Consider the following 27,065-nt stretch of genomic DNA (forward strand, 5'->3'; position numbering starts at 1 on the left):
GGCATGGTGACATTCACAAAGTGTAACCCTGCGATAATTGACTTTGTAAGTGTGTAGCAGCACAGGTGTAAAGACTACAGGGGACACTGGCACAGAGGAGAATGAATTGTTGCAGTTGCAATGAAAGAATCTGGGGATAAACTAACAGTGCTGTTACTAAGGGGGTAAGGTTTGTAGTGAGAGGCAGTGCCTTTTTATTGGCTCCACCAACGCAGGGAAAAGAACAGATATTTTGGGCATAAATGGGCACTCTTACTGTAATTTTTCACCTCAGGTGTGAAGACTGGCTTGTGAGCTTAAAATCTGCCGTTCCCCCACTATTGCAGCCCACTGTCTTAAAGCCGTTCCCCCCGTAGTTAACCCAAGAAGATACTGCCTCTTTTCAAGCACTGCTGTTATACCATAGCCTCCAAGGCGGTATGACCCCCGCCAGCCAGGGCGCACCGCTTTTCCACTTTGCTCTTCTAGATACTCCATCTACATCACTTTAAACGACCACTCGCTAACCCGCAGCTGCACGAATCCTTGTCGGTACCTATCTCCGGAGCAGCATGTTCCCCGTCCTTCCCTGTTCCTGCGCCGGTGGCCCCGGACCCCAACGCCGCAGGAGGCTGCGGTTCCCGGGAGCCCGGGACACCTGAAGGTTCCACTGCGGCTCCCTCCGAGCCGCAGGGGCGGGGAACAGCCGCCATTTCCACCCCGATATTACATGGACTTTTCCTTAGTCCTTCCCGCTCGCCAGGCCGCTGTGCCGCGCTGCTCCCCGGCTGTGCCGCGCTGCCCCGGGCCGCGGCGGCGGGCGGCGCATGCCCGTGGGGCGGTGAGCATGCGCGCGGGCGGGGCGCCGCCGCCGCTCCCGTCGGCCTGTGCCTGCCGCCGGTGGCGGAGCGAGCCCGCCGCGGGCCACGCGCGCTGCCATGGTCAGCGAGGCGGGTGCCGAGCAGGGCGTTGCGGCTCCTCTCCCTTCTCCGGCCTCGCCCGCCGCGCTGGGTAACGGCGAGAGAAGCAAGAGGTAGGGGAAGGCGGGGGCGAGGCGGACGGCGGGGCCTGGCCCGTCCCGTCCCGTCCCGTGGTGCGGCCTGGCCCGGCCTGTCCTGTCCTGTCCTGTCCTGTCCCGCGGCTGCCCGGTGGCTGGCGGCGGCCGGCAGCGCTCGCGGCACGCACGGGTCTGTGTGGGCTCCGGGCTGACGGCCGCCTCCCGGGGCCTCCCTCGACCTGGGCAGCCGGGCGAGGGTCGGCCGGCCGGCCGGCGCTGGCAACGAGGCCCCCGGGAGGGGACGCAGGCGTGGGTCCGCTCCGCGGGTGCGGGAGGGGATGGTCAGACGCACTCCGGCGCCGATAACCGCTTCACTTCCAAGTTGTCCCAATAAGGGGAAACTGCCTGAGCCCCTCCAGTGGGTCTGAGTTGCGGGCGCTGCGCTCGCGAGTGGTGTTTGCACTATGCTTTTTCCTTTTTTTAGCTTGTAATAATGATTTTTGTTAACGCAGTGGGTTCTTGGATTCATAATGTGTTACTTTTGTAGCAGTGGATTCCACATTTTATACTTGGTGTTAGCGGTAGGTGTGGTGAGATGGGCCGGGGGGAGGTATCAGCTGACTGTCCCGGTTTGTAGTGGAAAGTGAGTCTGTATATGTGGGATTAAAGAAACGAATGAACAAAGTGGATACAAATATCCATGTACTCACTGATGCAGGATGACATAGAAAGTTTTTTAGTAAGTGTTCTCAGATTCTCTAGGTTTGTCTTGTGTCTTTTTACAGTGTGCTCCTACACACGTGATAGCAGAAAAGACTCGGAGAAAATGAAATGGTGCTCAGCTGACTTCGGTGCTGTCTGTAGGATAGCAGGCAACCCTTTCCTGTGTTTCCTCTCTGCTAGCGAACATTATGGTTCTAGTCTTTGTGATCAAGCAAGTGTAGTAAGGATAGGACCTTGCTTCCCTGATTTTTTTGTTTTGATGCTGTATAACCGAAATTCTGTTCCAGCACCCATCTTCTCTGCCCGCTTTAACTGTGGTTTCTTTGAATCCAGTACAATACGCACAGTATCATTTTGTTGGTCTCTGCAGGCTGACTTGACTGATGTTCCTGCCAAGTGCAGAGTCTGTATCTTCTCACTAAGGTCTGAAGTGCATTTGTGTAGTGAGGAAATTGCAGGCATAGATTGTGATTCTTCACGTGTGAAGTTCCATTTCCTGTAAAGCCTATTCCTCTGTTATTGCACAGTACGAAGCCTGTTCAGCACCAGGGAGGGGCAGAGCGGGTAATAGCTCTTGAGTAATTTCACTAGGACATGCTGGAGACTTGACGTGCTCTTGAAACGGGAGATGAGTTAACAGATTTTTCTACAAGATGATGATGAGGATTGTCTTGCATGTTTGCAGTGTAGGTTAGCTTGCCTGACTTGGTGTCTTTAAATAGGGGATGATAATATGACATATTCTTAAAATACAGTAAATGCACAATGGTTTTCCTAGCTTCAGATATTCTGGGCAAAGTGCAGCATTTCCTCAGAAGGAAAACAGCAGTGCCAGCTTGTTAAGACATGCAGCGTATTGGCAGAACCAGGTTGTGAGCATATTTGCATGTTTTGGAAATGGTTTAAGACAGTGTTTCCTGCTGCGTAACGTATCAACAACTCCAAGCAGAGCAGAGATCATGTCATGGACAAAAAGGATTCTGAAGGATAGAGCTAGGATTTGATACTTAATTTGCTTTGGGTGGCATTTTTATAGAGGGAAAAATAATAATTTTATTATGAACGTAAAATTCTACAGCTGTAAAAATGCAATGTTTTTTTTTCCTTTAGCATATAGTATGTGCCCATATTGGCTGAATATAGGAGATCAGAGTGGTTTGACATCCACCAGAGTTTATGCAACCTATTAGATATTCCCTGCGAAGTCAGTGACTTCCATGTATTGTCAGGTCTGTTCAGCAAGCTTACTTCAGGACTGAGTTTGTTTTTTTTTTTTTTATTATTTAAAATTCAGTATATCCAATACCAATAAAAATTTAATAAAGAAAGAAATTAGTCATAGTAATTAAATGTTGAATGTGCTGGATGTGGCTGGAATGTAAGCAGCACTGTCCAGGCCGATTTTAACGGTCTTCTTGAAGCAAGAGTGACCATCCAGTTGTGTAGCATGTGTTTCTTGAAAACATATTTCTTAGATTTTATTTGCCTTATTATTGCTTTAGAGTTATAGCAAGTCTGTTTGAGTAATATTGCTTGTGTATTTTAATCACAACAATTTATTCTTAAATCAGAGGGAATATATGAAGGAGGAAGCGGAGGAGTGTGCTGAAGATGAGGCGACTGAATCGGAAGAAGACCTTGAATTTGATGAAAGAATTGGATGCCTTTCCAAAGGTTCCTGAAAGCTATGTGGAGACGTCGGCAAGCGGAGGCACAGGTAGGCCTTACTGAGATGCTGATGTGATTCATGTGGGCTCTTAACTCAGTCTAGAATAGAAACTTCAATAGGAGGAAGACAGGCATCTGTGTTCATTTGAAACTAGCCAAAATTGGTTTCTTGATTTCTTTTGTGGACTGACAGAGCTTCCTTCAACTAAAGGCATAGTATCTTATCCAAATAGACGCATTTGTCACTAATCTCAAGTGAGTTTTTTGGGTAAAACTGGTGAGACTCAAAACATTGTAAAGGTTCACTATAAAAACTTCTAACCCACTACAACTGGAAGTGCACTGTGCCACGGCTGTAATAAAACTTTCTCATTTGTTGCCTCACTAAACCCTTTTCTCCGTGTCAGGTTTCTGGGTGAGACTGTGTTAGCATGAGCTGAAATGCAGGTTGGATTCAGTTCTGTGCTTTCATAAAATAGGAAAAACATTCTGCAGAGGTGTCTAAGCTAAGTTAAGCATCAGGATGAAGAGCAGCTTTCTAAAGCTTTTTGTCTTGAAGGCGTAGTTGATTGTAAGACTAAGGAAAGCCCTTTGAAAAACTAAACACTTCACTCCAGGTCATGTGCTTGTACTGTCCTTAGTAGTCACTTCAGCTTCTCTTAAAAAGCTGTAGCTGTAAGAAGTACCTTTACTACATGTATCTGAACAGAAAATTGCGCCTGTAAGTTGGGTTGGGTTAGAGGTAGCCTGATCTGGGAAATGGTGACTTTGTCTATTGGAATTGTTTGCAGTTAGACAGGAAACTGCTTGCAGTTAGTTTGAAACAGAGGACAAAAGTCTCTCTCATGTGCCATTATGTCTGAAACTCGGTTGAATAAAAAGTATAAGAAGCAATTGCAATCTACAGATAAGCCTCTGAAGTCATTACGCCACTTGTGAAGAAATAAATATCACAAAGATCTGTATTACTTTGCTATGTTTCCTGAATTGCACTGTTCATAATTAAAGGATTATTGTATATAAAATAATCTTTGAGAGCTGATTAAGTAACTTATTGTTAATGTTAGTCCCAGTTCCTGAGAAAGCGAGTGAGTTGTTTTTATGTTGTAATCCTTAGAAAAACAATAAATGCTTAAGCTTCCTTTTTTTTGTAGTATAGCACCATCCTTCATGAGAACTTCACTGTGGTGAAGGGTGCCTTAAAGATGTCTCAACACTAGAAGTTATCTTAGCATTCTTTGGTTTATCCCAGTAACCTTATAAATGACGATATAGGGTTGTCTTATTCTACGCCATTCTAAAATTTTAATATAGTATTCCTGTTTCATTCAGGATTAAAGTATCAGGCTTACTTTCTGGTGTGATGGGGATGCAAAACATATCAAGACTCTATTTTCAGACTTTCAGTGCCTTAAAACCTATTAGAAAAGAAGTACCTGTCTCTCAAATGGGCTGAGACTCCAGCTCTGGGGCTGGGAGAGCATTCAGAAAAGAGGATCTGTCTTTGGAAATTCTACAAGACTTCATTTTCTTGTTCAGATCCACGAATACCTTTACTTAGATTTACCCAGAAAGCAGCTATGGCTCTTAATTGTTTCCTTGTGTTTGGATAGACAGTATGGCTCCAGCTTTCCTGTTGCATAGCTGGGGTGAGTCTGGCCTACTGGGCTCCAAAAAGAAATTGATAGCCAGAATAATTAACTGATCAGTTCATCTGCTTTCACACTATGCGTTGACATGAAGATCTTCATATACGTGGTTGTTACAAGCTAGAACTTGAAATGCAACAGCCGATGCTGCAGACAGTGGTTCTTTTCTGATCCCGTAGGACAGTGCCTTCATGTCCCTGCTGCCACCCCAGGGCTGTAGACCACAGTGTAGTGAATTGAAGCCGGTCAACAACAGGCTTGTTTTTTCTCAAGTTGCACTTCACAGACTCCATAGAAATACACAGAATGCAGATGGAAAACATACTGTCATAAGCTGTACAAGTCACTACTGTGGTCCATAACTGAAGGTTTTTTTCAAATTACCAAAAGCCATGATTTAATAAAAGGGGCATTGCAGGTGCTTCTGGTACTACGTTTCTGACTGTGTGCAGCAGGATGATCTTCCCTTTGCATTGTACAACTTCAAGTGTGATGAATAGGCTGCTTTGGGGATAGGCAAGGCACATATACCATTAAAATTAGTTTTCTTCCTAAAAGTAATTTCAAACCAGTTCTTCACTTATTTAGCTGTTGGTAGAAGGAATAGCTACATGTTGCTTATCGCCAGAGGGAGAATTGTTTGAAATATTGGGATGGGAGTCCTGACTGTGCAGCTATACACAAGTAATATAATCAGGGCACCTTTTTCTAACTGGACAGTGCATATAATGCATATTTATAGAATCATAGAATGGTTTAGGTTGGAAAGAACCTTAAAGATCATTTAGTTCCACCCACCCTGCCTTGGGCAGGGACACCTTCCACTGGACCAGGTTACTCAAAGCCCCATCCAGCCTGGCCTTGAACACTTCCAGGGATGTGGCATGTTATTTCTCATCTGCTAGCTTCTTGGCTCTAAAACTAGATATAAAGAAAATTGTTATAAAAACTTAGGTTATAGACAAGTGGAGACTTAAAGGGACTTCAAGGTGCACCTTCTCCTTCTTTCGTGCTTGAATTTAGGATTGTGTTTGCCTAGACTATCCCTGACAGTGATTTGTGGGCATTTGGTTTTATATGCAGAGGAGTATCTAGCCTGTTCTTAAATTTTATGTATAGGGATTTCACAACCTCCCCATCTTTCTAGGATTTGACTGTACTTAGTGTAAAAAGTTCTTTCTTGATGTAAAGGTAGGACTTGTTCTTTTTCCCTCCTATGTAAAAGCAAATCCTGTAGATATGGAAACATTTTTCTAAGAGCAACTTACAGATTTGTAAATCAAAGATACCAGATATCAGTATTGCACTGGTAATGCTCAGATTCTGGAATGTTAGAATTTTGTTCTGCTTATGTTTCTGAATAGTATTTCTCATGATCTAAACTTTTTTTTTTTTCTTTTTGACCACTCAGTTTCTCTGATAGCATTTATAACGATAGCTATCCTGACTATAATGGAGTTCACGGTGTATTGGGACACATGGATGAAATATGAATATGAAGTAGACAAGGATTTTACTAGGTAATTTTTATCCATTGGAATTCCTTTTAAAATTTAAATTATCTGTATTTCAGGAAAGAATAGATTTAAAATGTTCATGTGACTTGCAAGCAATTTATGATTGAAATTAATGAAATGCTAAAGGGACTTGATTTTTCTTTTGTTGATTGATTTGTTTTTTTTTTCTTTTCTGGAAACTACAAAGAAGAGAAAGTGAGATTTCTGCTATGAAGAAGTCAAAATAGTGTAGGTTTGTTGGTGGAGTCCCCTGAGGAATTATTTGCTAGCAATTCAGAAGATATTGTAATATGTACATCAGCTTGTAATTACATTACAAGATGTAAATCAGTGGGTTTACGTTACACCAGATTCACATGACACTTACTCTAGTTTATACAGTTGGTGTATTGCCATTATGCTTTGTGCTGCTGGAGGAGAACCTTAAGCACTCATAACTTTGACTACATACCTAGAGATTGCTACTGATCTTGTCTCCAGTTACGGTCTTCAAGATTGCCTTGAAGCTACGTTTGCTGTTGGTTTCATGTGCTTGTCTGGACTGCATTCACCTTTCTTCTTGAGGTGATCAGGCGCCCATGAGTCCATGTGAAGTTAGTGGAGATTTTGTGCACTGAACACCTTTAAATATCACACGTCTGGAACTGAAACAACTTTAAAAGCTGTTTGACTAGTTGCTGTGGTAACAAGCTAAAGATACACATATTAATTGAATGTCTTGTATGTCAGAAATACCAAAGGTTTCTGAACCTTTGAAAAGATAAAAAAATATGAGAAACTTATGGGCGATGCATCAAAAACTCAAGTTAGAGTAAATCCATTCAGACGGATTGGTGTTTCACATTTAGGTCTTTGCGAAAGTAGGTTCTTTCCCTAGCGAAGCTATCACACGGGAAGGATAGTCTAGTGCTTAAGAGACTATTATGGGACTTGGGAGGTGTCCTGCTGCAGATTTTCCAGTTTGATTGTGAGCCAATCACTCAGCCTGTGGTTCTGTGACAATTTAAGCCAATGGAGATTGGTATCACTAACTCATTTCTCCTGTCTGCTGACCACGTCTGAATCCAAGTTGAGCCAGTGTCGAATCCCTTGCTTATGTGATTTGTTTGTGGTCAGCTAAGTTCCCAGAAGCAGCTCCCTGGAGGTGATAGGATCATGTAACTATAGTGAGGGGATTTGTTCGTTATAGTTTAAATGACTTTTGTGAAACGAACATGAAAACCAACAGGAAGTGCCCAGAATATTGGGGAATGACACACAATCAGACTTTTGGTGTGATGGAATTTTTTGGGGTATTGTTTTTGGTTTGGTCCCCCGTCCCCCCGCCCCCCCCCCCCAATGGAAAGAATTATATTTTACCACCCCTCATTGTGGAAACATTCAGGATAAAGATTGGAACATAAAAGGCATTTTGCTATTATAATATGGGAGCATTTTTGAAAAAAGGAGCTTTTTCCAATGATCTTTATGACATGGCAGTATTTTCTGGGAACTGGTTTTAGCAACTTCTCAGCCTGATCCTTAATGTCACAGTCCTGAAGAATTCCGATTAGGATTGGAAATGCTATGGCCTGTCTTAAGGACAAAACAGGAGGGAGGTGCTCAAATATTTGCTCAGTTTTGGATTTGTAACTCCTACATTGTCCTGATCCACTGTATTCTGTGGCATTTATTGCACTGTTATAGTTGTGTGGAAAAAAAATGTGTAAAATATTGAAAACTATATATTCTTAATAAGTGTGACAAACTCTTGGGCCAGTAATATATAAAACAAAAATCTGTTAGGAGTTTCGTAGTAAAATTTAACAGGGAAATCTGATGCTTTTATCTCTTAAGTTATAAGTGATCATCAATGCTTTAATAATTAAAGGTCCATTTTGGTTCACGCAAATTTTAAACAGCTGAAGTTTATATATACTGGTGTAAATTTTATTTGACTGTGTTGCTGGAAGTAATCTGAGAATTTTAGAAATATATATCTTGATACTTACAGTCAATGTTACTTATTAGCTTTTTGCCTTTTTTTTTTTTCTTTCCAGTAAGTTAAGAATCAATATTGATATTACAGTTGCCATGAGGTGTCAATGTAAGTATTCCATCTGTGAAAGTTTTGAAACACTTTAAACGCTCTTTGGAATATGCATTTGCTTGCAATAGTTGGATATTGTTCAAAATATTCTAACAGTGAGATTTCTTCTCATCTTGATGATATGTAGTGATCTTAATGGCATATGACTCACTGAAAGAATTGGTAGGAGATGTGAAGAAAAGTATTTATGCCATCTTATTCATGTCTCACAGAACTTTGCTTTTTCTGTCAGCAAAAAAGGGATCTGTTGTTCCACTCTCTCTAGCTGGAATATTCTAAAAGCTCATTGTGAGACACAACTCAGCAACAGGAATTTATCACAACTTTTATTTATTTATGAACTTGGCAAATATTAATCTGGTCTACTGTTTAACAGTACTGGAACCATCGGGTAATTTCATCCTCCTGATGAACATATGGATGCCTTCCTATTTAAAGACAATGCTTGCTATTCTTTTGACATCGTGTAGATAGTGAACCATTATTTGTATAGACCGGTTTTGGTTGTCCTGACCTGAGAAAGAGAGAGAACACTAGTAATACCAACGATACAAGCAAATTTTCAAGACTCACTTTTTTAGCTAGGTTGAACCTTGCATTAATTTTATGGTACATCAATACCATACAATTTATGTTTGTCTCACAAGTATTAATTCATAAGTCATCCCTTCTTACTCTTAAAATTTATTTTAATATTTTTTCAATTCTTTTCCAGTTAGCATAAAAAAAAATCTGGTTTGTTTTCTACTTTTTTTTTAAATTTAAGAAATAAACAAAACGGTATCCTCTGTTTTGACTAGTCTTGGTTTAGATTCAGTGCTTATGAAACAGGAAAAAATACTTATAACAGATCCTAGAAAGCTTGTGTATGTGGTTCATACAACATCTGTGAAGGTGTTACATCAGTGAGAAAATATTGCAAATCTGAAAAGTTTGTTTCTGGTCACTGTGCATCAGTTGATGATACTCTGATGTGATAGGTTGAAAAGTAGGATTCTGTGATTTCCCCTTAACCTGCCAGTGATCTGCTTCTTGCCAGAATTATTTTTCATTTGGTTTGGACTTTGTTATAAGGAACAGTAACTTTTACTGAAAGTTTGCAGCTGTGCTGTGAAACTTCATTTCAACTTTTTGTTTGTTTGTTTTTTTATGATCATCTGTATGCCTCTTAATATTTTTCTCCCTGTTTAAAATAGATGTGGGTGCTGATGTTCTGGATTTAGCAGAAACAATGGTCGCCTCTGCAGATGGGCTAATCTATGAACCAGTAAGTTGATTCTTACATTTTTATTTAAAAAGCAAATTGCTCTTTACTTGATGCAGAGCACTACTGGGCTGATTTGCTTGCTTGTATTTTTCTCCCCACAACTGGGCTGCGCAGACCCTGCCGGCGTATTGTCTGATACATGAATGAGGTCTGCAGTGCTTACCGCAGGAATCTGCTAGGGAAAAAGGCTAGCGTTGGGACTTCTGTGTGTTCACACTCTGCGAATACAGCAGATTTGAATACAGCAGACTCCCAGATCAGTGCTTCGTAACAAGCTAGTGATTTCTACAGCTAGTTATTTTCACATGTGCAAGTTCTAGGGATAAGCGCTAACAGTATTTGATATGGAAGGAAAACTATCAGAACTCATAAAAAGAGAATTGATGTAACTGATTTTTAACTGGAAGAATACTATGATTCTTAAAAGGGATAGAAAGTCACCATGATATCCTTATAACGTGGAATGGCTTTAAAGATCATAAATTGGGTTAGTATCCTTTTAATTTCTGTACTGTGAACTGAAGGCTCTGGAACTGTGTAAGCTTATGCTCTCTTAAAGTGGTTTTGATGGCATAGTACAATAAGCTTTGAAGTAATTATGCTGTGTGAAAGTAATTTATCGTTTACAGAAAACCTGTTAGAGAATGTAACTTCCTGCTGTAATTATTGCATTCTCTAATAACTGAAGCATATCCCAAAATATAAGAGTTTTGTCCAAATTCCTACTCGTGCTTGAGCAGGAGGAGATGGCTGAATGGAAGGACATGCTTGGGAAGGGGAAGAAGCTTGGTTTTGCTTGTCTGTTCTCCTTGGAACATTTCCTTGTTTTGTCTGGACAGTAATCTCTGCGCTGCTGTAGCTGCTGCGTGCTAGCAGTTGCCCCAGTGATTATAATCCTAGAAAGAGGCACAGATGTTACTAGTGATATTATTGTGCTGGTTGAAGTATAGCAGATCTGGTAGCTTGTCTTAAAAGCAGTGCTTGGTGTAGGATGACCCTAGAAATAAATGAGCTGCATCTGGATCCTTGTTTTTCAAAGATTGCTCCTCTGCCCGGTTCATTGCTGTTTGCACCAAAACCACGCATGTCAGTTATATCACTTAGAATTAAATGGCCACTCACTGCTTCTTCTAGCCTATGTTAGTTAGAGGCTAGTAGGGCAGAGACTGCTGACTCGAGTTACGAGAGCTTTAGGAAAAGATGCTGAAGTTACAAATGCAAACAAGTGAATAATTCTAGGGGGAGAGGGACAGAAATTTCCATACTTGAACACTAAATGTATTACTTAAAGTCCTTTCATAAACTCCAGTATGTGGTACCAAATGTGAAGTTTATTGTAAATCCCCACCCCTTCCCACACCCCAGTTCTCTTCTGGGTTTCATGGATGGGACTTCAGTCCTGCATGTTTTATTAGATGTGTTATTTTTGTTTCAGGTAGTATTTGATCTCAGCCCGCAACAAAAAGAATGGCAAAGGTAAGGCACTGAGATGCATGTCTATGGTTTGTATTATTTGTACTGGAAGTGGCTTTGAGGTACACTAGAGTTACAGAACAGAACTATGTCTTGGGTCAAACAGCTCTTGCTTGTAATTTCAGAGTGCAAACCTGTGAAAAGATACTAATTTACTTCGCTTTTATCATGATTTGAGATCTCTGTTATGTAAAAAATTTGCTTTGGACTTATTTGTGGAATTGGGTCTTGCAGTTGCAAGCCAAGATATATGGACTCGCTCAACTTATGTTTCCAAATGAATACTTGGTAGCACAAGCTTTAATTATGGCTTCAGATGCATAACACAGCTTAATATCTGAATGTCAAAGCTGAACCATAGTAACAAATTGGCACGTTCTTGTGAAAGGAAATGAGTTTGAGTCTTTCATATAACTTCATATAATGGACACACTGTTTATCATTTAAACTGGAATAGCTTGGTTATGTGTGTGATAGCTATACTGATAATCTTGTAATAGAACCTGAAGCTTATGTGGGAGTCTGGCTAGTTTTGGTATTTTGGTAACATGCTACTGTGAACACCAGAGCTTTAAGCTCTGTATAAAATATTCTCAAAGTTTATTGTAACACTTTAATGCTGACATGAACCTTGCTAATTTTTCGATTTATAAACTGCAGCTGAAGCTGATAATTAATTGTAAGGTTATTTTTTGTTTTCCTGTTGCATGCTTTCACACTTGTCTGTGTAATCTTCAGGATGCTGCAGCTGATTCAGAGTAGGCTGCAGGAAGAACACTCTCTTCAAGATGTGATATTCAAAAGTGCTTTTAAAAGTGCTTCTACAGCACTGCCGCCACGGTAAGAAAAATTGGGATGTTGTGTCGTCATTCCCCTCTTTCTACCCTATTTAATTAGACTTCACATTTTATTGTGGTTGTGATTTTTTTTTTTTTTTTTTTCCTTGGAAGATAATTTTGCAAGAAAAGAAGGTCTTACTGCTTTTTATTGCATTTTAAAATAGTATACTTGATACTTGCTTTAGGGAGCTGTTGTTTTATGAAAACCTCTGAGGTTTCCAACCTGGAGAAGGTTTCCAGGTTTTGTGCCTGTATTTATAGATATATATGTATACATGATACAGACACACACACATAAATATATATGTACACCTTTTTAGTCCATTTTTTTCTGATGCATTCTTTCTAATGTGAATTAGTAATTCCAAAGCAATACTAAACAAGAGTCTTTTTTTTAAATGAAAGAATATCTTTCTGTTCAGCAACATTTTAAAAAAATCCTGCTATTAGCTGTGACTTAATATTTTTTTGTTTTAAAAGAAGCAATCTTTGAATAAAAATGTGTTTTGTTAGTAAATGCCCTGGTGTAGGATAGCACTGTTAAAATTGTGTGGAGAAACCTTGCTGTTGACACTTTATTTCAGCTACCCACAAAATGCTAAGAGGCTACTGTGTAGGCTTGGTCTACCTGAATCTAGATGCTATGTGATTTTTTTTTTTTTTTCTTCCCCAGGGGAAAACACTTTCTACATGAAAGCTGAAATTCCTTTCCCCTTAAAAACAAACAAACAAAAAAAACCCACACAAGCAAGCTATAAATAAAACAAAACAAAACAAACACCAAAAGCATTATATGCGCTTTCCATGTTGTAATCTCCCTGTTTGAGGACTAAATACATCCTTTCTTCCTAAGGCAAGGCTAAAGAGGGCTCAAAAAATATTTTTTTCTCATTTGGTTGATGTCTTCAGAGTCAGTAAGTCCTTCTGTGCCTCTATGATACGTGTTAGTGCAGTATTTATGCTTGAGGTGTGTTTAAGGAGCAGATTTGAAATATGTTCTGAGTTGTGGACATCCCAACAGGTATGGGAAGAGGAAGGTTTCATAAAAAATAAATGTTGAAAGCTGTTCTTGCTACAGGGTTGTTAAGGTGACTAATATATTTTGTTATGTTCATTGTAGTGTTAAAACTTTCCCAACAAACCTTTTTTGGTAGAGCTAGTTGGAAAAAAAATCCCCAGGGCAGCAAGATATATTTATAGTCTTATGATACCTGAACATGTGAACAGGAAACATAAGTTAGCTTTGTACCCCAGTACAAAGCTGAATACAAGTACAAACGAAAGCTTATTGGTTTCATCAGACTGACCTTTATTAGTTTCCTTCCCTTCCACCATCTCTGCTATAATTCCAGAAGAATGCAATAGGGAGAGGTAGATGATAGTGCTATATCTTTACGCTAGGAAAAAGAAATCTAACTGTACTGCTGTTATTTCTGTTAGTGAATAGTCTCAAGTATTCTTTATGTTGTTTTTGTTTAACCAGGGAAGATAATTCATTACAGTCTCCAGATGCGTGCAGAATTCATGGTCATCTCTATGTCAATAAAGTGGCAGGGAACTTTCACATAACTGTGGGCAAGTATGTTCTGTTCAATTCCTGAAAATAAAAAAAAGAATTTATTTCTATGTTATATATAGTGCATGCATGGATATGTGTGTGTATGCTTTTACACTTTTGAGTTAATGACTGGTTTTCATTAAACTTGCCATACACATACTTGGTATTATTTTCTGTGTGGTATCTTTTCTTGCTCAGGTAAAAACAAATTCCTTCATAAGTTATTAAAACAATGCAGTGCATTATTGCATGCAATGTAGTGGTTATGAATTCCAGTGTCTTACAGGATGAAAACTCTTGAAAATACATCCTCTGTCAGGGTATGATGTGGAGTGGACTGCTTGTACTTACTTCTGTTCTTTGGGCCTGGCCAAACTTCTCCTTTCTGTTAGCCTGCAGTTCACTAACATGGATGAAGTGTAGACACATGCCACTTTAGTGCTGAGATAACATTGTTAGAGAACCATAGTTAGGGAGCTAAATGCTATTTCATCTTGATTTGAGGAGAGACTTTCAGATGCGCTTCGGCAATGGTATTAGCTTATATATACTGCATAGAAACTTGTGTTCACTTTTCTCTGTGCTCTCTAGCTCTGCTGTCCTCTCTTGTCTTCCTGTCACCAGAAATGTTAGCATGCAATCTATACTCTCTGATTTATCCACATGTAATTCCAGCTGCTGTCTTTGTGTGGGTATTTCTCCAAATGTCACTTCTGTTTGATCTTGTACCACTTCTCTGATTTGCCCCGAGATGTCCAACTTCTTAAGCCTTTTTCAGAGCTGATGATTTCAGCCTTTCATTTGTACTGCTATCACTTCTCTCTTCCTGTCTCTAGTTCTGCAACCCTGAATAATCTTTTGCTTTCCTTTGCTTCCTTTTGCTCATCATTACGTTTGTAATTCTGCTAAGTTGCTCCTTCTCTTCTTGTAGATTTTTTTTTTTTATGGCTTTTCTCACTGCCCACCTTTGTACCTAATTGCCTGGTTATTTATTGTAGTCCTATCTTGACTGATCTCACTGTCTTTCTCCACCTTCTGTTTGTCCAAAGCTTACATGTATTTGGTAATTATTTAACTCAAGCTAAATAGGGGAAGTTTCCAGCATTATTGGCCGGACTGGTAGGGATGAAGTGTGGCTGAGAGACTGTTTAACTTTCCAGACAGAGTTGTGGTTTTTCCTTCCCTCTTTGCATTGTTACCAGCCTCTGCGTTGTATGTGCTTTGCAGGTCTACAAACAGGTGTCCAGAACTGAAGTTAACTTGCTCAGTTGGGGAGCAAATACAGAGCATAGTTAACTTGCTTAATTATAGAACAAGTATGGTAAAGTTTTCACTAGTCACTCGAGCAGTTCTGCAGTTTTTCACGTAATAGGCCTTGGTGGCTCTTCTAGTAGCCTGGTGACTTGATGTGTGTTTGACATTTCTAAAAATGCAAGACACTAATTTTGTGTAAGAGGGTTTACATGAGTCTAATGTTCCTGTACCTTGTCATTTGGGTTGTCTGTACTTGGCAGTAATAAAAATGTCTTTTTTTTTCATATAGATACAGACAATTTTTATATATATAAAACTTTGTAAAACATGTATATATCATATATATTTAAACATGTTATATGTATGCACATTTTTTTATATGTATATAAAGTATTTATTGAAATAGAGGGGGAGAGGTAATTTTTCTACATAGTCCCGTTTAGGAAAACTGTCTTTTGTGTGGATTCATTAAACAAAATTTTCATAAAACATACCTTGCTTTCTTTAGGGCAATACCACACCCTCGAGGCCATGCGCACTTGGCAGCCCTTGTAAGCCACGAGTGTAAGTTCTTTCTGTCATCTCCATACAAATGAGTATCATTTCTTTTAGACTACTCTCTCCTGATTCATGTGTTAAAATAGGTTGCTGTTGTAAAGATGTCCTAGCATTGTAGAAGAAAGTGAAGAATACTCTTTGCAATGTTACGACTCAGTAGTGACTTACTTTTATAAGTTTAACACTATTAGTGTTATCTTTAGGTTGCTTCTACAGCAATGATAACAGGAATCTCAAATGTATTTTGTTGCAACAGAGATACCATATGAAATTCCTGTATTTCAGTCCAAACTACCTATTTCTGCAAAATCTGTTTTTATAAGGTTAAAAAATTCTGACCTTTGTCCTTAGAAACTTAATTTCTAGGCTGAGTTAAATACTAAATGTGTGTTGCTGCCGTACTTAATGTGAGGCAAGGGTGACTTACTGTGAAAAATGAACTTGATGTTGGTTAAACCTCCAAATGTCTGCCCGTTAATTTATGTCAACACAAGTGTATCATATTACTGAGCTTAAACATCTTTGCAAAATCAGGTAATATAGTAACTTGGTAGTTGCCTTACGCTTTCTCTGTACATTTCATTTATGAAACGTTAGGATTTTTAATACCGTTACATACAAGAACCTGATCTGTAGTATAACCTCAGTATTTCGCCAACTGGAAATTACCTGTCATGAAATTTTAACTGTCTTCAGCTCCAGGATTGGTTCAGATAGAATTTTTATTTTAGAAGTTCTTTTCTAGAGACATTGAATTTCTTTGTTAAATATTTTGGACTTGGGTTTTGTTTGAAATATGTATGTAGATGTATTGATGTAGTCACAAGCACAAATCCAATGAAATGCACACCATTATTTTGAAATATTCTAAGTAATGTGTTTTCCAGTGTGAGAAATGGCTGCATCTTTTTCTCTGAGAAGAGTACGGAATCTCATAGATTAAAAATGTTGTTTCATTTCTCTGTATTGTCTTTCAGCCTATAACTTCTCTCATAGAATAGATCATTTGTCATTTGGAGAGCTGATTCCAGGAATTATTAATCCTTTGGATGGAACAGAAAAAATAGCATCAGATCGTAAGTGTTTTGTGTTTAAAAAAAAATCTTGTTTTCTATATTTCTCCAATAATTACATCTAAAGTATTATTGTGTTTCATGAATGTTGTGATTTACAAACAACTTGTCCTGCTAAATTTGTTAGTGAGCAATGCACTGTTCAGTTATCTACATGGCATCTTCAGTGGACAATTTCTTTATAATATCAGTATCTCTATATATACTTTGCTGTTTCACTGAAATTGATTTGCAGTTTCTTCCAGATTTGTGTTATATTGAAGTTAAATATGAACATATTGCAAAGAATTTTGCAGCAGTATGCTACAGTGGAGATTCGTAAATCTGATTGTTGTAATGGGGAAAAATAAGTCTGATTTGGTTTAAAAAAAAACAAAACTGCATAATGAGTCTTGGATTCTATTCCTGTATTTAGCTTATCACTTCCACAGTTTGTTTTGTGAGTCTATTATAGGAAGGGTTTGTGTATCACTTTGTTTCCTCATGTATAAATAAAGGAGTATAGTAAAGTAACCTACTTTACAGAGCTACCTACACCTCATCCTCTGACTTGTATTGCCCATGAGAGTGATCCCAGAACCTTCTAAAGCTCCTCTTGTCTCAAAGTCAGTCAGTCCGTTGGCTGTTCCTGCCAGAAGGGTGTAGGGTAGTTGAAACAAATTGCTTTGGTCAGTCAGTGTTTGTTCTCTTAGGGAATTGCATGAAGACAGAGCAATCATAAATACATAAGCATGCTGATTGCTCTAGAATAATCCTCGAGAATTCTGTCTAATCAAGAGAAAAACTGTAACCAGTTTGGAAGGGCTTCCAGCATTGTGGAGACAATTCAATGGCTAAAATCTAATCAAACCACAGTTGAGATGTATGTATCACGCAAAATGTGACTTTCTGAAACTTCTTTGGTTCTGGTGTCATGAAAAACACTATACATTTCATTTGAAGCTTTGAGTGGCCTGACCTTAATGACTCTTTTAATTATGTAGGTAAAATGTAAATTTCTCTGAGTACAAATCCGACAGGCGTTGCTCAGGGAATCTAACTTTGTCCATGCAGATGGTGCTGAACTAGTCTTGGCAGTGCTGAGACTCCTTGAAGAATGTCCCCAGTGTAAACGGCTTAGCTGATTAACTATTTTAAATATTACTTGTTTGATTTATTTGTGAGTGTCTCGGATGGTCTTTGACTCTGTACTTAATTCAACAGTGGGATTTGTTTTCTTCTAGACAATCAGATGTTCCAATATTTTATCACAGTTGTGCCAACCAAACTCCATACATATAAAATTTCAGCAGAAACTCATCAGTTTTCAGTGACAGAAAGGGTAAGTAGAAGTAAGAGAAAACCGTGCAGAGAAAAATCTAACAGCGATTGTTTTTAACAAAAGCTCAAATGTGAAAAGGGAGATTTAGTTGTACCGTGGCTTTGAAAACTTCAGTGTGAAGAAACTCTTTGTAGAAGATGCACTAGATTTATCTGTAAATAATATAATACTGATGGTAAAATGTATATGGTTGGTGACACTAACTTCTTGAATTAGTGTTTTGCATCCGTAGATCTGGAGTCAGATATTAGAGTTAATGATAGATATCCAATTGTTTCCACTTCACTGGATGCTAAGAGCGGTGGTGGTGATGGTGAAACCCTGTAAGTTTTAGGTCTGTAATCTTGTGTGTAGCTTTACAAATATTTAATCCACCTTTAGCTTTTTATCTGTGTGGGAAGCAAACCAAAACCACAGCTCACTTGTGTGTCATGAACATGGTTGTGGAGTGTTAGAAAGGAAACAAAGGTAGTTTGTATGAACAACTAATCACAAAGAAAGCATCTCTGTCTCTCAGCTGTCTTGTTTAACCTTTGTTGGACCACCAACTTCAGTTACTGTCCAGACTAGAGACCTTCCACTTCTGGGCTTGGAGGGGCTTTTGATTCTGAAGACATAAAGAAAGTAGTTATAGCAGCATAGTACATGGGCAAATCATAAGGGACTAATTTTAAAGACTGTTGTAAATAAGAAAAAGGCCTTATGTGTACCAGTTACATGTTTCATTTCCAGACACTGAACTCTGTTTTGATCTTTTATTCAAAAGCCAAAGAAAAAAATCTTTTCAAAAAGTTTAACTAAAAACAACAGATAAAGCAAGAGGTAAGAAGGAAGCCTTGGGTTGAAAGGAAATTCAGGGATTAGGATGGCAGTTCACTGTAATACTTTGTGGTGTTCTCCGAGGGAGAAAAATCTTTATTTCCTCAGGATTCCATGCTGTGCTTCTGAAAAATACATAGCATGGGGAAGTAGGATAGAGGTGATGTCTTGGGGTTCAATTTGGGACATGTAGACTGCTGAAGGGGAAGACTGGCTCTAAAACTCATGAAAGCTGGAGTAAAGAGGAATGAAGAGGAATTTTGTAATGCAATATACTCCCAACTCCTGCTGGTCTAGCAGTCTGCTTCATGTTTTCTCTGCAAGCTAAGGCACTCCTTAGACTTCTGGACATCAGTCAACTGCTTATCTTACTCCTTACTGCATTTTTTTCATCTTGTATTAAATGTTTCTCTCCTTCTGCTGTAGAGATGGTTTCTGTCAATTAACTGTGCAGTCTTAGTTAGCTCTTATTTTCTTGGGGGAATGTATTTTTTATGAAAGTTGCAGCACAGTCACAGGTTGCTTTGGAGAAAAGCTTGTGAGCAGTAGAGGTAAAGTGGCATTACATACTTGCTTGCTCTGGCTGTCTCAGTAGGTAGCCCTGTGGCCTGTAAAGCTTGTTTGGTTTTGTTTTTGGAAACCAAATACCCCTAGCAGATGAGCTGGAAAAGGCTATTAAGACGAGTTAACACTGAACAACTTAGTGCATTTGTTTTATAAGAGTAGGCGTGTGTGTAGACCTGGAAGAAGGTGGTCAGCTAGCCAAGGCTAAAACTTGAATACAGTGAGGTTTAATTGCCAGTGGTGAACAGACTGGGAAGCAGAGTTTAAAAGGTGTGGGCAGAATCGTCTCCACTATTGTTGATGTTTGATATACTGTGTTTATCTATGTTAAAAAGATATAATTCTAGCAAGGCTTCACTGATATCTGAGATACCTGATGCAGGGCTAGTTATTTTCATCAGGTTTTAGCAACCAACAGTTAAATCGTGTGCAGCAGTTGAAGCTACAAGCAGACCAAAATGACTTGTGGGAAAATAATTATGTATCTTTTGAGGGTGGAGTTTTGGGCATTCTGTTTAACTTCGTATTCTTTTTTCACCATTTGACTTCAAAAGACCAATAAGGTTTAGGAAAACAAAAGAGGGAAAACAAACAAACAAATATTTTGTTGTCCCTTGCCAACAGCAAGGTTCTGTTTAACTACCTTCAGTCTTCTCCTTCTTAGTATGCCTGATCATCCATCCTCTAGTGCTGAATGGTGTCACATTCTTGAAATATAGAAAGCATTCTGTACTCTTTTGGGTTGGTTTTTGTTTATTTAACCATTGCAAAGTTTCTGTGACCTGGTATCATAACTGATACATTATTTTGTCATCCTGTTTACTTTGGTTTGGTAGCAAATAAAGCAATATGGTTTATGTCAACTTTAGCTGACTGGAGAAATTGCCTAGTCTGTATTTCAAAGTGGTATTCTGCTTTTTATTTTGTACTGTATTTTGCATGGTTCTTGAGCACAGGCTGTTAAATCTGTGGGTGAGATGGAGCTGTGATACATTGCTTTTCTGTTCAATCTTGCTTGTCTGTCTTCTCCACTCTTTTTAGCCTAGACATGGCTGAGTTTGTCTTCAGTCAATTATATTTTTTTCTCCTGCCCTTGTATATTTTCAGCCAGACTTACCTGGCAGTTCGTTTGTCAACACCTTTCACTAACAACAAAATGATAGCAAACTTCTGAAAGAAACTTAAGAATGTGTTGAGGTTTTTTCTCCTGAAACCTTTTTTAAAAATGAAGAGATTTATAGCAGCCACGCTTTCCTCTTTGGGGTCTTTTGGTTTAAGAATTTGAGCAAATGAGAAGAAACTGTAAAAGTTCTTGGATTAGGACTGAGGCATCTGATCTGTTTAGTCATGGTGAATTAGTTATTTTTATCGAGGTGTATTTCCTGCTGTGTGACTGTTGTCTGAAGTGACCTGACTGACAAAAACTTTGAAAAGAGATTTGATACTGGTATTCAGTTTTCAGGCTCTAGTAATTTTGAATTTTTGATCTTTTTCCTTTTTATTTCTTTTTACATCAAAGTAATGGATTATGGCCTATGTGTAAGTATGCACTGAGGAAAAAAAAAATGACATTGGTCTAATTTAACTTAAGCTTCTGAATTTCCATTATGCTATACTCTAGTTTAGGGTCTTCCCTGATACTTTTAAGAACCAGCAATTAAATCCTCTCTGGCATGTGAATCTAGAGATACGCTCCAAGGAAGAAGGATGAAGCCTAATGAGTCTTAGATGCAGTATGCAGATTTACAAACACCCTCTGGGAAAACTGCCATAGCTAAGGCTGTTCAACAACCTAAATGTCTCCTGAAGGTCTCATCCTGATTTGAGTGATTAATAGTAATGCATAAAGTAGGAAGAGTTGGACCACTGTGTTGTACCAGCACACTCATTTGCATTCACAGGCTAGACCAAGACTGGCACTTACCCTCATAGGTACCAAAAGCAACCTAATTATAAACACACTTTTTTAAAGGATCATGTAAGCAAATCTCGAGAGGATAGTACCAGAGCCTGGTAGTGAACATTGGTATGCAACACAGAAGACTGGCAACCAGGAAAGTAAATTGTTATTTAATAACGTTTGACTCCTAGAAGGTACTGGCCAAAGTTATCTTGATATTTCTTGGTTGTCTGTTGATTGCTAACTGTGATTAAGTAGCTCTTTGTTGTCACATCTATTAAGATTGTTTTCCTTGTGACTAATAAGTGACTAACTTGTGTTTCTCTCTCTTCTTTCAGGAAAGAGTAATTAACCACGCAGCTGGCAGCCATGGGGTGTCAGGAATATTCATGAAATATGATATCAGTTCACTTATGGTGACGGTGACAGAAGAACACATGCCTTTTTGGCAGTTCTTAGTGAGGCTCTGTGGCATTATTGGGGGAATTTTTTCAACTACAGGTAACTATCAGTGCTTTCCCCCTTAAGTTCTACCAGAATTTTTTTTGGTCATGGTGATTATTTATGGATAAATTGCAGGGGAGTCCTGAACCTCTAGCAGGTTTAAGACTAAGTGACCGTTTGTATGCCCTGAAATGTGCAATGAAAGCTAGTCGGTTTTGGTGTCCTAGTAGGCCATTTCTGCTCTGCTGAGGGCCTGTTGTTTCCTTTTTGGTAACTCTGTCATAGTTTATTTACTTCTGGAAGAGCAAGGAGAGATATATATATTTATACACACACACCTATACACACAGAGAGATTTCTGATATTCTGTGTATTTCCTACAGTTGGGATCCTGTGCTAAATCATTGCCAAAAATTGAGATAAATTTTCCATCTGAAGTAATTGGGAGAATTTTCCTTGTGTAACTTGTCAATGTACTGCAAGATTTGCTCCTTTAAAAAAAATAAACTAAGTTGAAATTACCTGATTCAGTTATTAGTCAAGACATAATAGGGTATCTTGATTACAAGTTATTTCTTTTCTCGGCTTTCACTTGAAGAAAGCGTGATAAAGAGCCCTTGAACTAAGAGCTCTCTTTCAAAGTAGGTATTTGTGTCCCACAGAATGTATTCTAACACATGAAAGCCGTATGGAAGGAACTACATTTGCTTGGATAGCTTTGGTTTTGCTTTTATTGATGCATTTCAGAATGTTAGAATTCCCCCTGCCCTTGATGTTTCCTTTTTTATGTTAATTTCTCAGAGGTTTACATACGTTTACTGCATTGTATCCCGTTGAAGTATCGTGTAGAGTTCTGTTGTAATACTTCTGTAAGTACTACAGTTTTACTACTTGTGACAATTTAAATCTTGTTTGACATTGCAGGAATTTTACATGGCTTTGGAAGATTTGTAGCAGAAATTATTTTTTGCCGTTTCAGACTGGGCTCTTACAGATCCACATCGGTAAGAAAAACTTAAGTATTAAGTGGTATGGCTGCCTGAGGGTGGATGATAAATTCTACTGGGACCGAGTCCCAGAGTTGTCCTTAAGATGCTTGTAATAAACGTTCCCTTTGATGAACATATGAGCAGATGTTCAACAGCTTTTAAAAACAGTTGGAAAATCTAACACGTAAGGAAGCCAGGTGTTTTCTAAGAAGCTGAATTAATGAAACAAAGTCTCGTAGAAATTTCTCTGCTACATACCCTCCATTTTCCTCACTATACTCTTTTTATTTTCATATTACTACAAAAATTACGTGTTTTCCCAGGTCTCATCAGTCTCCTTCACATATTCTTCTTCTGCTTGGCCAGCTGACTGAAGAAGAGGCACTGCATGCTGCAGGGGTTCAGTGTTGCTACTGATTAGCCTGTGTGCTACTGCCAAGCAGTGTGAAAGAGCTGAGCAGTCTTTACCTTTCCCTTCATTGAGCATCAATAGCATTTCTCCTCTAGCAACTACTTGATTTTGTATTACTTTCATTTTTCCCGTTTTAAGCCTGTAGGTAGCCTTTAAGACCTCTACCTTTCTCTCAAATTTGGTTGAAGTTTGCCAGCTGGCAGGGTTATGTGAGTGGGGGGAGAGGAGGGAAAGCAAGCAGATTTGTATAATTTTTGTTTGGGAGACCAGGCAAAAGGCACACAAGAAATGCCCAAGAATAAAGAAGTGTGTTTTGGGGGAGGGAGGGGAGATTCGGTTTCTGGACAAGCCATTAATAACACTTTGTTTTTGTTTGACTAGGTCCCACTTCCTGATGGCCACACAAGCAACCACTTACCTCTGATTACAGACAATAGTACGCATTAGTCTCCTGAGAAAACTAACTTTCTTCCTGCCTGATACAGAAGACATTTTTTTATAATAAAGAAAACATTGTGCAATATGCTGAGACAGTGCTGATGGGCAGCAAAAAATGAAGCCTTTACAAAAGAAAAGAACACCAACACAACAATTTGTGTAATTTTTTGTCTTTCTGAGTGCACATGGAGTCATAGGAGGTTGTGAGACCAGTGAGGCAGACCATCTTCTGGAGATTAAAGGAGCGTTGCTGTCAATACAGTATTCATGGTCAAGCTGAATGTCTTTGTGATGACTGCCATTGACTGCTGAAGCGTCTTGATTCTGTGCCTGGGAAGGCTAGCAGGCTCCAAGAAGAAAAGAATCTGTGGGATGTGTGGAAGAGCCAGCAGCAGGCAAAGAGGGACAGTAATAGAGCTGGGGTTTCTCTTAGGTGTACAAACTGAGGATTGGGTTTTCTTCTTTTGTAATGGTGGGGCCATGGGCTAAGATGCTATTCCTACAGGTGGGGAGCAATCCTAGAAAATCCTGAAGAGAGGGAGATGAGAGAACTCAGGGAGTAAGGTGAAGCCCAAGCCATAATGTTGGTGATAGCTGCTGCCTTTCTGTAGTCCCACCATTCCTCAGTGGAAGAAATGTAATGCGGAACAGCAGAGTTCCTCTGTATTTTCACACAGCCGCTTTGCCAACAGTGAAAATATCACTTCTGGGGTTGACGCGGAAGTGCCCAAGGACTCTGAGAATGGGCTTCAGTGTGCACGGTTGTTTGACTTGGCATAATAAGTCTTTTAAATAAGGCATTTGACTGTAGTTTTGATAAAAGGCAAGACTCCCTAGCAAAAGATCAGGAAATCTTTGTACACCTCTTTCTTGGTAAAGAAATTGCTTTGATGGAACCTTCGTTGTATTCCTGCTGCTACTATGTAAGCCATGGTATGTAAATCCTGGAGATGGGGAGGAAAAAGAGCAAGAAGCTGCCTTGCTTTGGTTTGGCTAAATACTGCAGAAATGTGGAATTTGGGGCAGTGGGAGGTCTGCTAGCCCAGGCAGGGAGTGGTAGAGTTGATAGTAGGTGACTTCAGGGAATCTGAATCATTTTGCTGCAGACAGATGATAAGGGATCTGCAGAAATAATCCTTATTGTTCATGAAGGTTTTTGTAAAATATATGAAGAGAGCAATATCAGTTTTATATTGTAAATATGCTACTGAGAATGAATGTTATTAATGCAGATGGTGCTTTGAGAAACTAAACATCCTCTCACTGTTGAACTGCTGGTGTACACCTGTGGTTGAACAGTTACTCCACCAGGGTGAAAAATTAATATGATTCCTTCTCAGCAAAACTGATTTAATAATATATTAGGAGATGATGCTGACCCTGGCCTTACTCACCATGGAATTGAGAGGACTAGTTATGGAAAAATAAAAATCTCTGTGGCGTTATCAGATTTTGCTGACTTTTGTTAATGTACTGTATGGGACATGTGGATCTTAGTGATGAGCACAGTGTAAATAACGTAGGTGACTTGCTATGCAAAGCAAAGGGCTTCCTAAACAGAAAAATATATGAAATATTAAATAAAATGTGGGAAGTGAGGAAAGATCTTCGTTCAGTTTGACGGTTGAGAAAGAAGTTCAAGGAAGGCAGGTCCCTGGGGTCGACAGCCAGGTTTGCAGTTTTCTCTTTTGTGGTTGGTTTTTTTTTTTTTTTTTTTTTTAACATTGATTAAAATTCCAGCAACTCTAGAAACTCTTGTCCTCGATGAGCAAGCAAATCAAAAGGTGTAAATTTTTGGTTCCCGTTTCTCTTTGGCTTTTCCCTCTAAGGTTTCTTCCCTACTTCTGCTTGGACTGGTTCTGCTTTGGGCTTTGTCCTAACACTTGTGTCTTCTTTGCCTGGAACAGACTGTGCTGGTGGGAGAGACTGATCTCAGTTGACTTTCTGTACCAGAACTTAAATGTTATTTTCTATTCTCACATAAAAGAGCCAAGCGACTTGGTGTGTCTTAAGTCCTTGTGTGTGGTGTATTTGTGGTGTTCTATCTAGAGCAGAGCTTGTGTGATGGCTGGTTGTTAACCAAAGAAAATTTGGGGTCAGCTACCAGATGTGAGATGCTGCGTTGGGAAGTTACAGCTAGTACTACTTCAGCCTTGCACCACGCGTTGTCGTTAGCTTAACCAGCATGTGCAAGGGTGTTCCAGACAAAATAGTAGTTTATTGCAATGACTTTTTTTTTTGTCATTTTTATTTACATTGTGTAAAAGTGATTGTAGTATGGAAAAGTGAAAGGAATGGGTGGCCCAAGGGAAACAAACCCTGATGTTGATGTGATGTGTATTTTCTGAAAGGGGGGATAGTAGCTGAAAAATACCGTTTTCTGGATCGGGAAGGATGGTCAAAATTATTCATTTTTATCTTTGGCTCTTACACAATGTTGCAGAGAACACAGGGGAAGAAATTTTTAACCTTCATAAGATGTGTTTATAGCATGCTGTTTGCAGACTGCTCTGGCTCTGCTGTCCTCCTCAGCTGTCCTTCTGGCCAAAAAGTCTCCCCCACTTGCAGCTGGTGTGGTGTGGGTTTTGCTCTGCTGCTGCTGTGCTTTCACAGGGTGTAGGTTGTGTTAGCAGGAGGACGGTTGTCTTGACTGCCTCCAAGACCTAGAGTGCTGTGTCTGGATATGGCTGTCCCCAGGTCCTTTGAGCTGCACCCCAGTGTCGCAGAAAGCCAGCGCCAGCCCCGAGAGGTGGGGAGGGGATGGGAGCAGGTATTTCTCAAGTAATGCTCTTTTTGGGAAACGCCGAGCTGGGCTTTTAAAAGGAGAGAGCACTTTCGTCCCTGTTGTGTGTGAGCCAGAATCACACAAGAACTTGCTGTAAAATCTCCGAGTTAAGCTGACACACTTCACTACTGTGTTTCTGGATGTATTTCACAAAATATTTCTAATCAGAGAAGGAAAAAGGTGAGGATGTAGCCAGCCCGGGCACCTGCAGCAATTCAGTAAGGACGTTTGCTTGCTTTCCGGTACAGCAGAAGATGGGATGAGATGTTTCAGTGGGCAGGGGAGGCCATGCAGGGCAGGTACCTGTTCTGTGGAGGAGGCAGCAAAAGCAACTAGTGTGGTAAAAACTGAAGATGTGATCAAAAACCACAGTTGTGAAAGTGAATTCTTGGGGGGGTGGGGGTGGAAAATTGATCATGAGCTGACAAAAGGAGTAAATTCACATAACATAATAATGTTTTCTAGCCGAGTGATGTGCTGCGCTCTTCCATCATGTGAGATGTGCTGTGGTGGGTGTAGGTGAACAGTGCGATGGGAGAGGCTGTGGAAGTCGGGCTGTGATGGGTCCTACTGTACATTGTGGCTACTGTCTTTGTGTCGCCTGTTGCTCCATCTGTCTTACCACCATCTCTGGTGTGTGTGGGGCAGATCAGGGGAAGAGTGAAGTGGGCATATGAATGGGAATTTCCATACTTCAAGCTCTTTTCATTATTCTGCCCTGATTTTCTAGCAGATGTTTTGGGGCTCTT

General features: G+C 39.6%; 1 protein-coding gene across 1 annotated transcript; it reads left to right on the top strand.

Annotated features, from left to right (window-relative positions):
* The first annotated feature begins 856 nt into the window (after nucleotides 1–856).
* ERGIC2 (ERGIC and golgi 2) lies at nucleotides 857–25,527 on the top strand. The gene is made up of 14 exons (XM_082479651.1): nucleotides 857–1,012; nucleotides 3,271–3,416; nucleotides 6,428–6,536; nucleotides 8,573–8,619; nucleotides 9,819–9,889; nucleotides 11,325–11,365; nucleotides 12,101–12,202; nucleotides 13,685–13,780; nucleotides 15,522–15,577; nucleotides 16,549–16,647; nucleotides 17,868–17,965; nucleotides 21,587–21,749; nucleotides 22,617–22,696; nucleotides 23,475–25,527. Exons 2-14 carry the CDS (start codon nucleotides 3,311–3,313, stop codon nucleotides 23,538–23,540), a joined length of 1,134 nt encoding a protein of 377 aa, XP_082335777.1. The 5' UTR covers nucleotides 857–1,012; nucleotides 3,271–3,310; the 3' UTR covers nucleotides 23,541–25,527.
* Nucleotides 25,528–27,065: the final 1,538 nt, after the last annotated feature.

Source organism: Vanellus vanellus (assembly GCF_965231255.1).
Source record: "Vanellus vanellus genome assembly, chromosome: 1".
NCBI lineage: Eukaryota > Metazoa > Chordata > Aves > Charadriiformes > Charadriidae > Vanellus > Vanellus vanellus.

Excerpts from the sequence above, each read along its gene's own strand:
- ERGIC2 (XM_082479651.1), top strand. The coding sequence starts at position 3,311 with ATGAGGCGACTGAATCGGAAGAAGACCTTGAATTTGATGAAAGAATTG. Across the intron at positions 6,537-8,572 it reads GTAGACAAGGATTTTACTAG|TAAGTTAAGAATCAATATTG; the intron begins GTAATTTTTATC and ends TTTTCTTTCCAG. Across the intron at positions 13,781-15,521 it reads TTTCACATAACTGTGGGCAA|GGCAATACCACACCCTCGAG; the intron begins GTATGTTCTGTT and ends TGCTTTCTTTAG.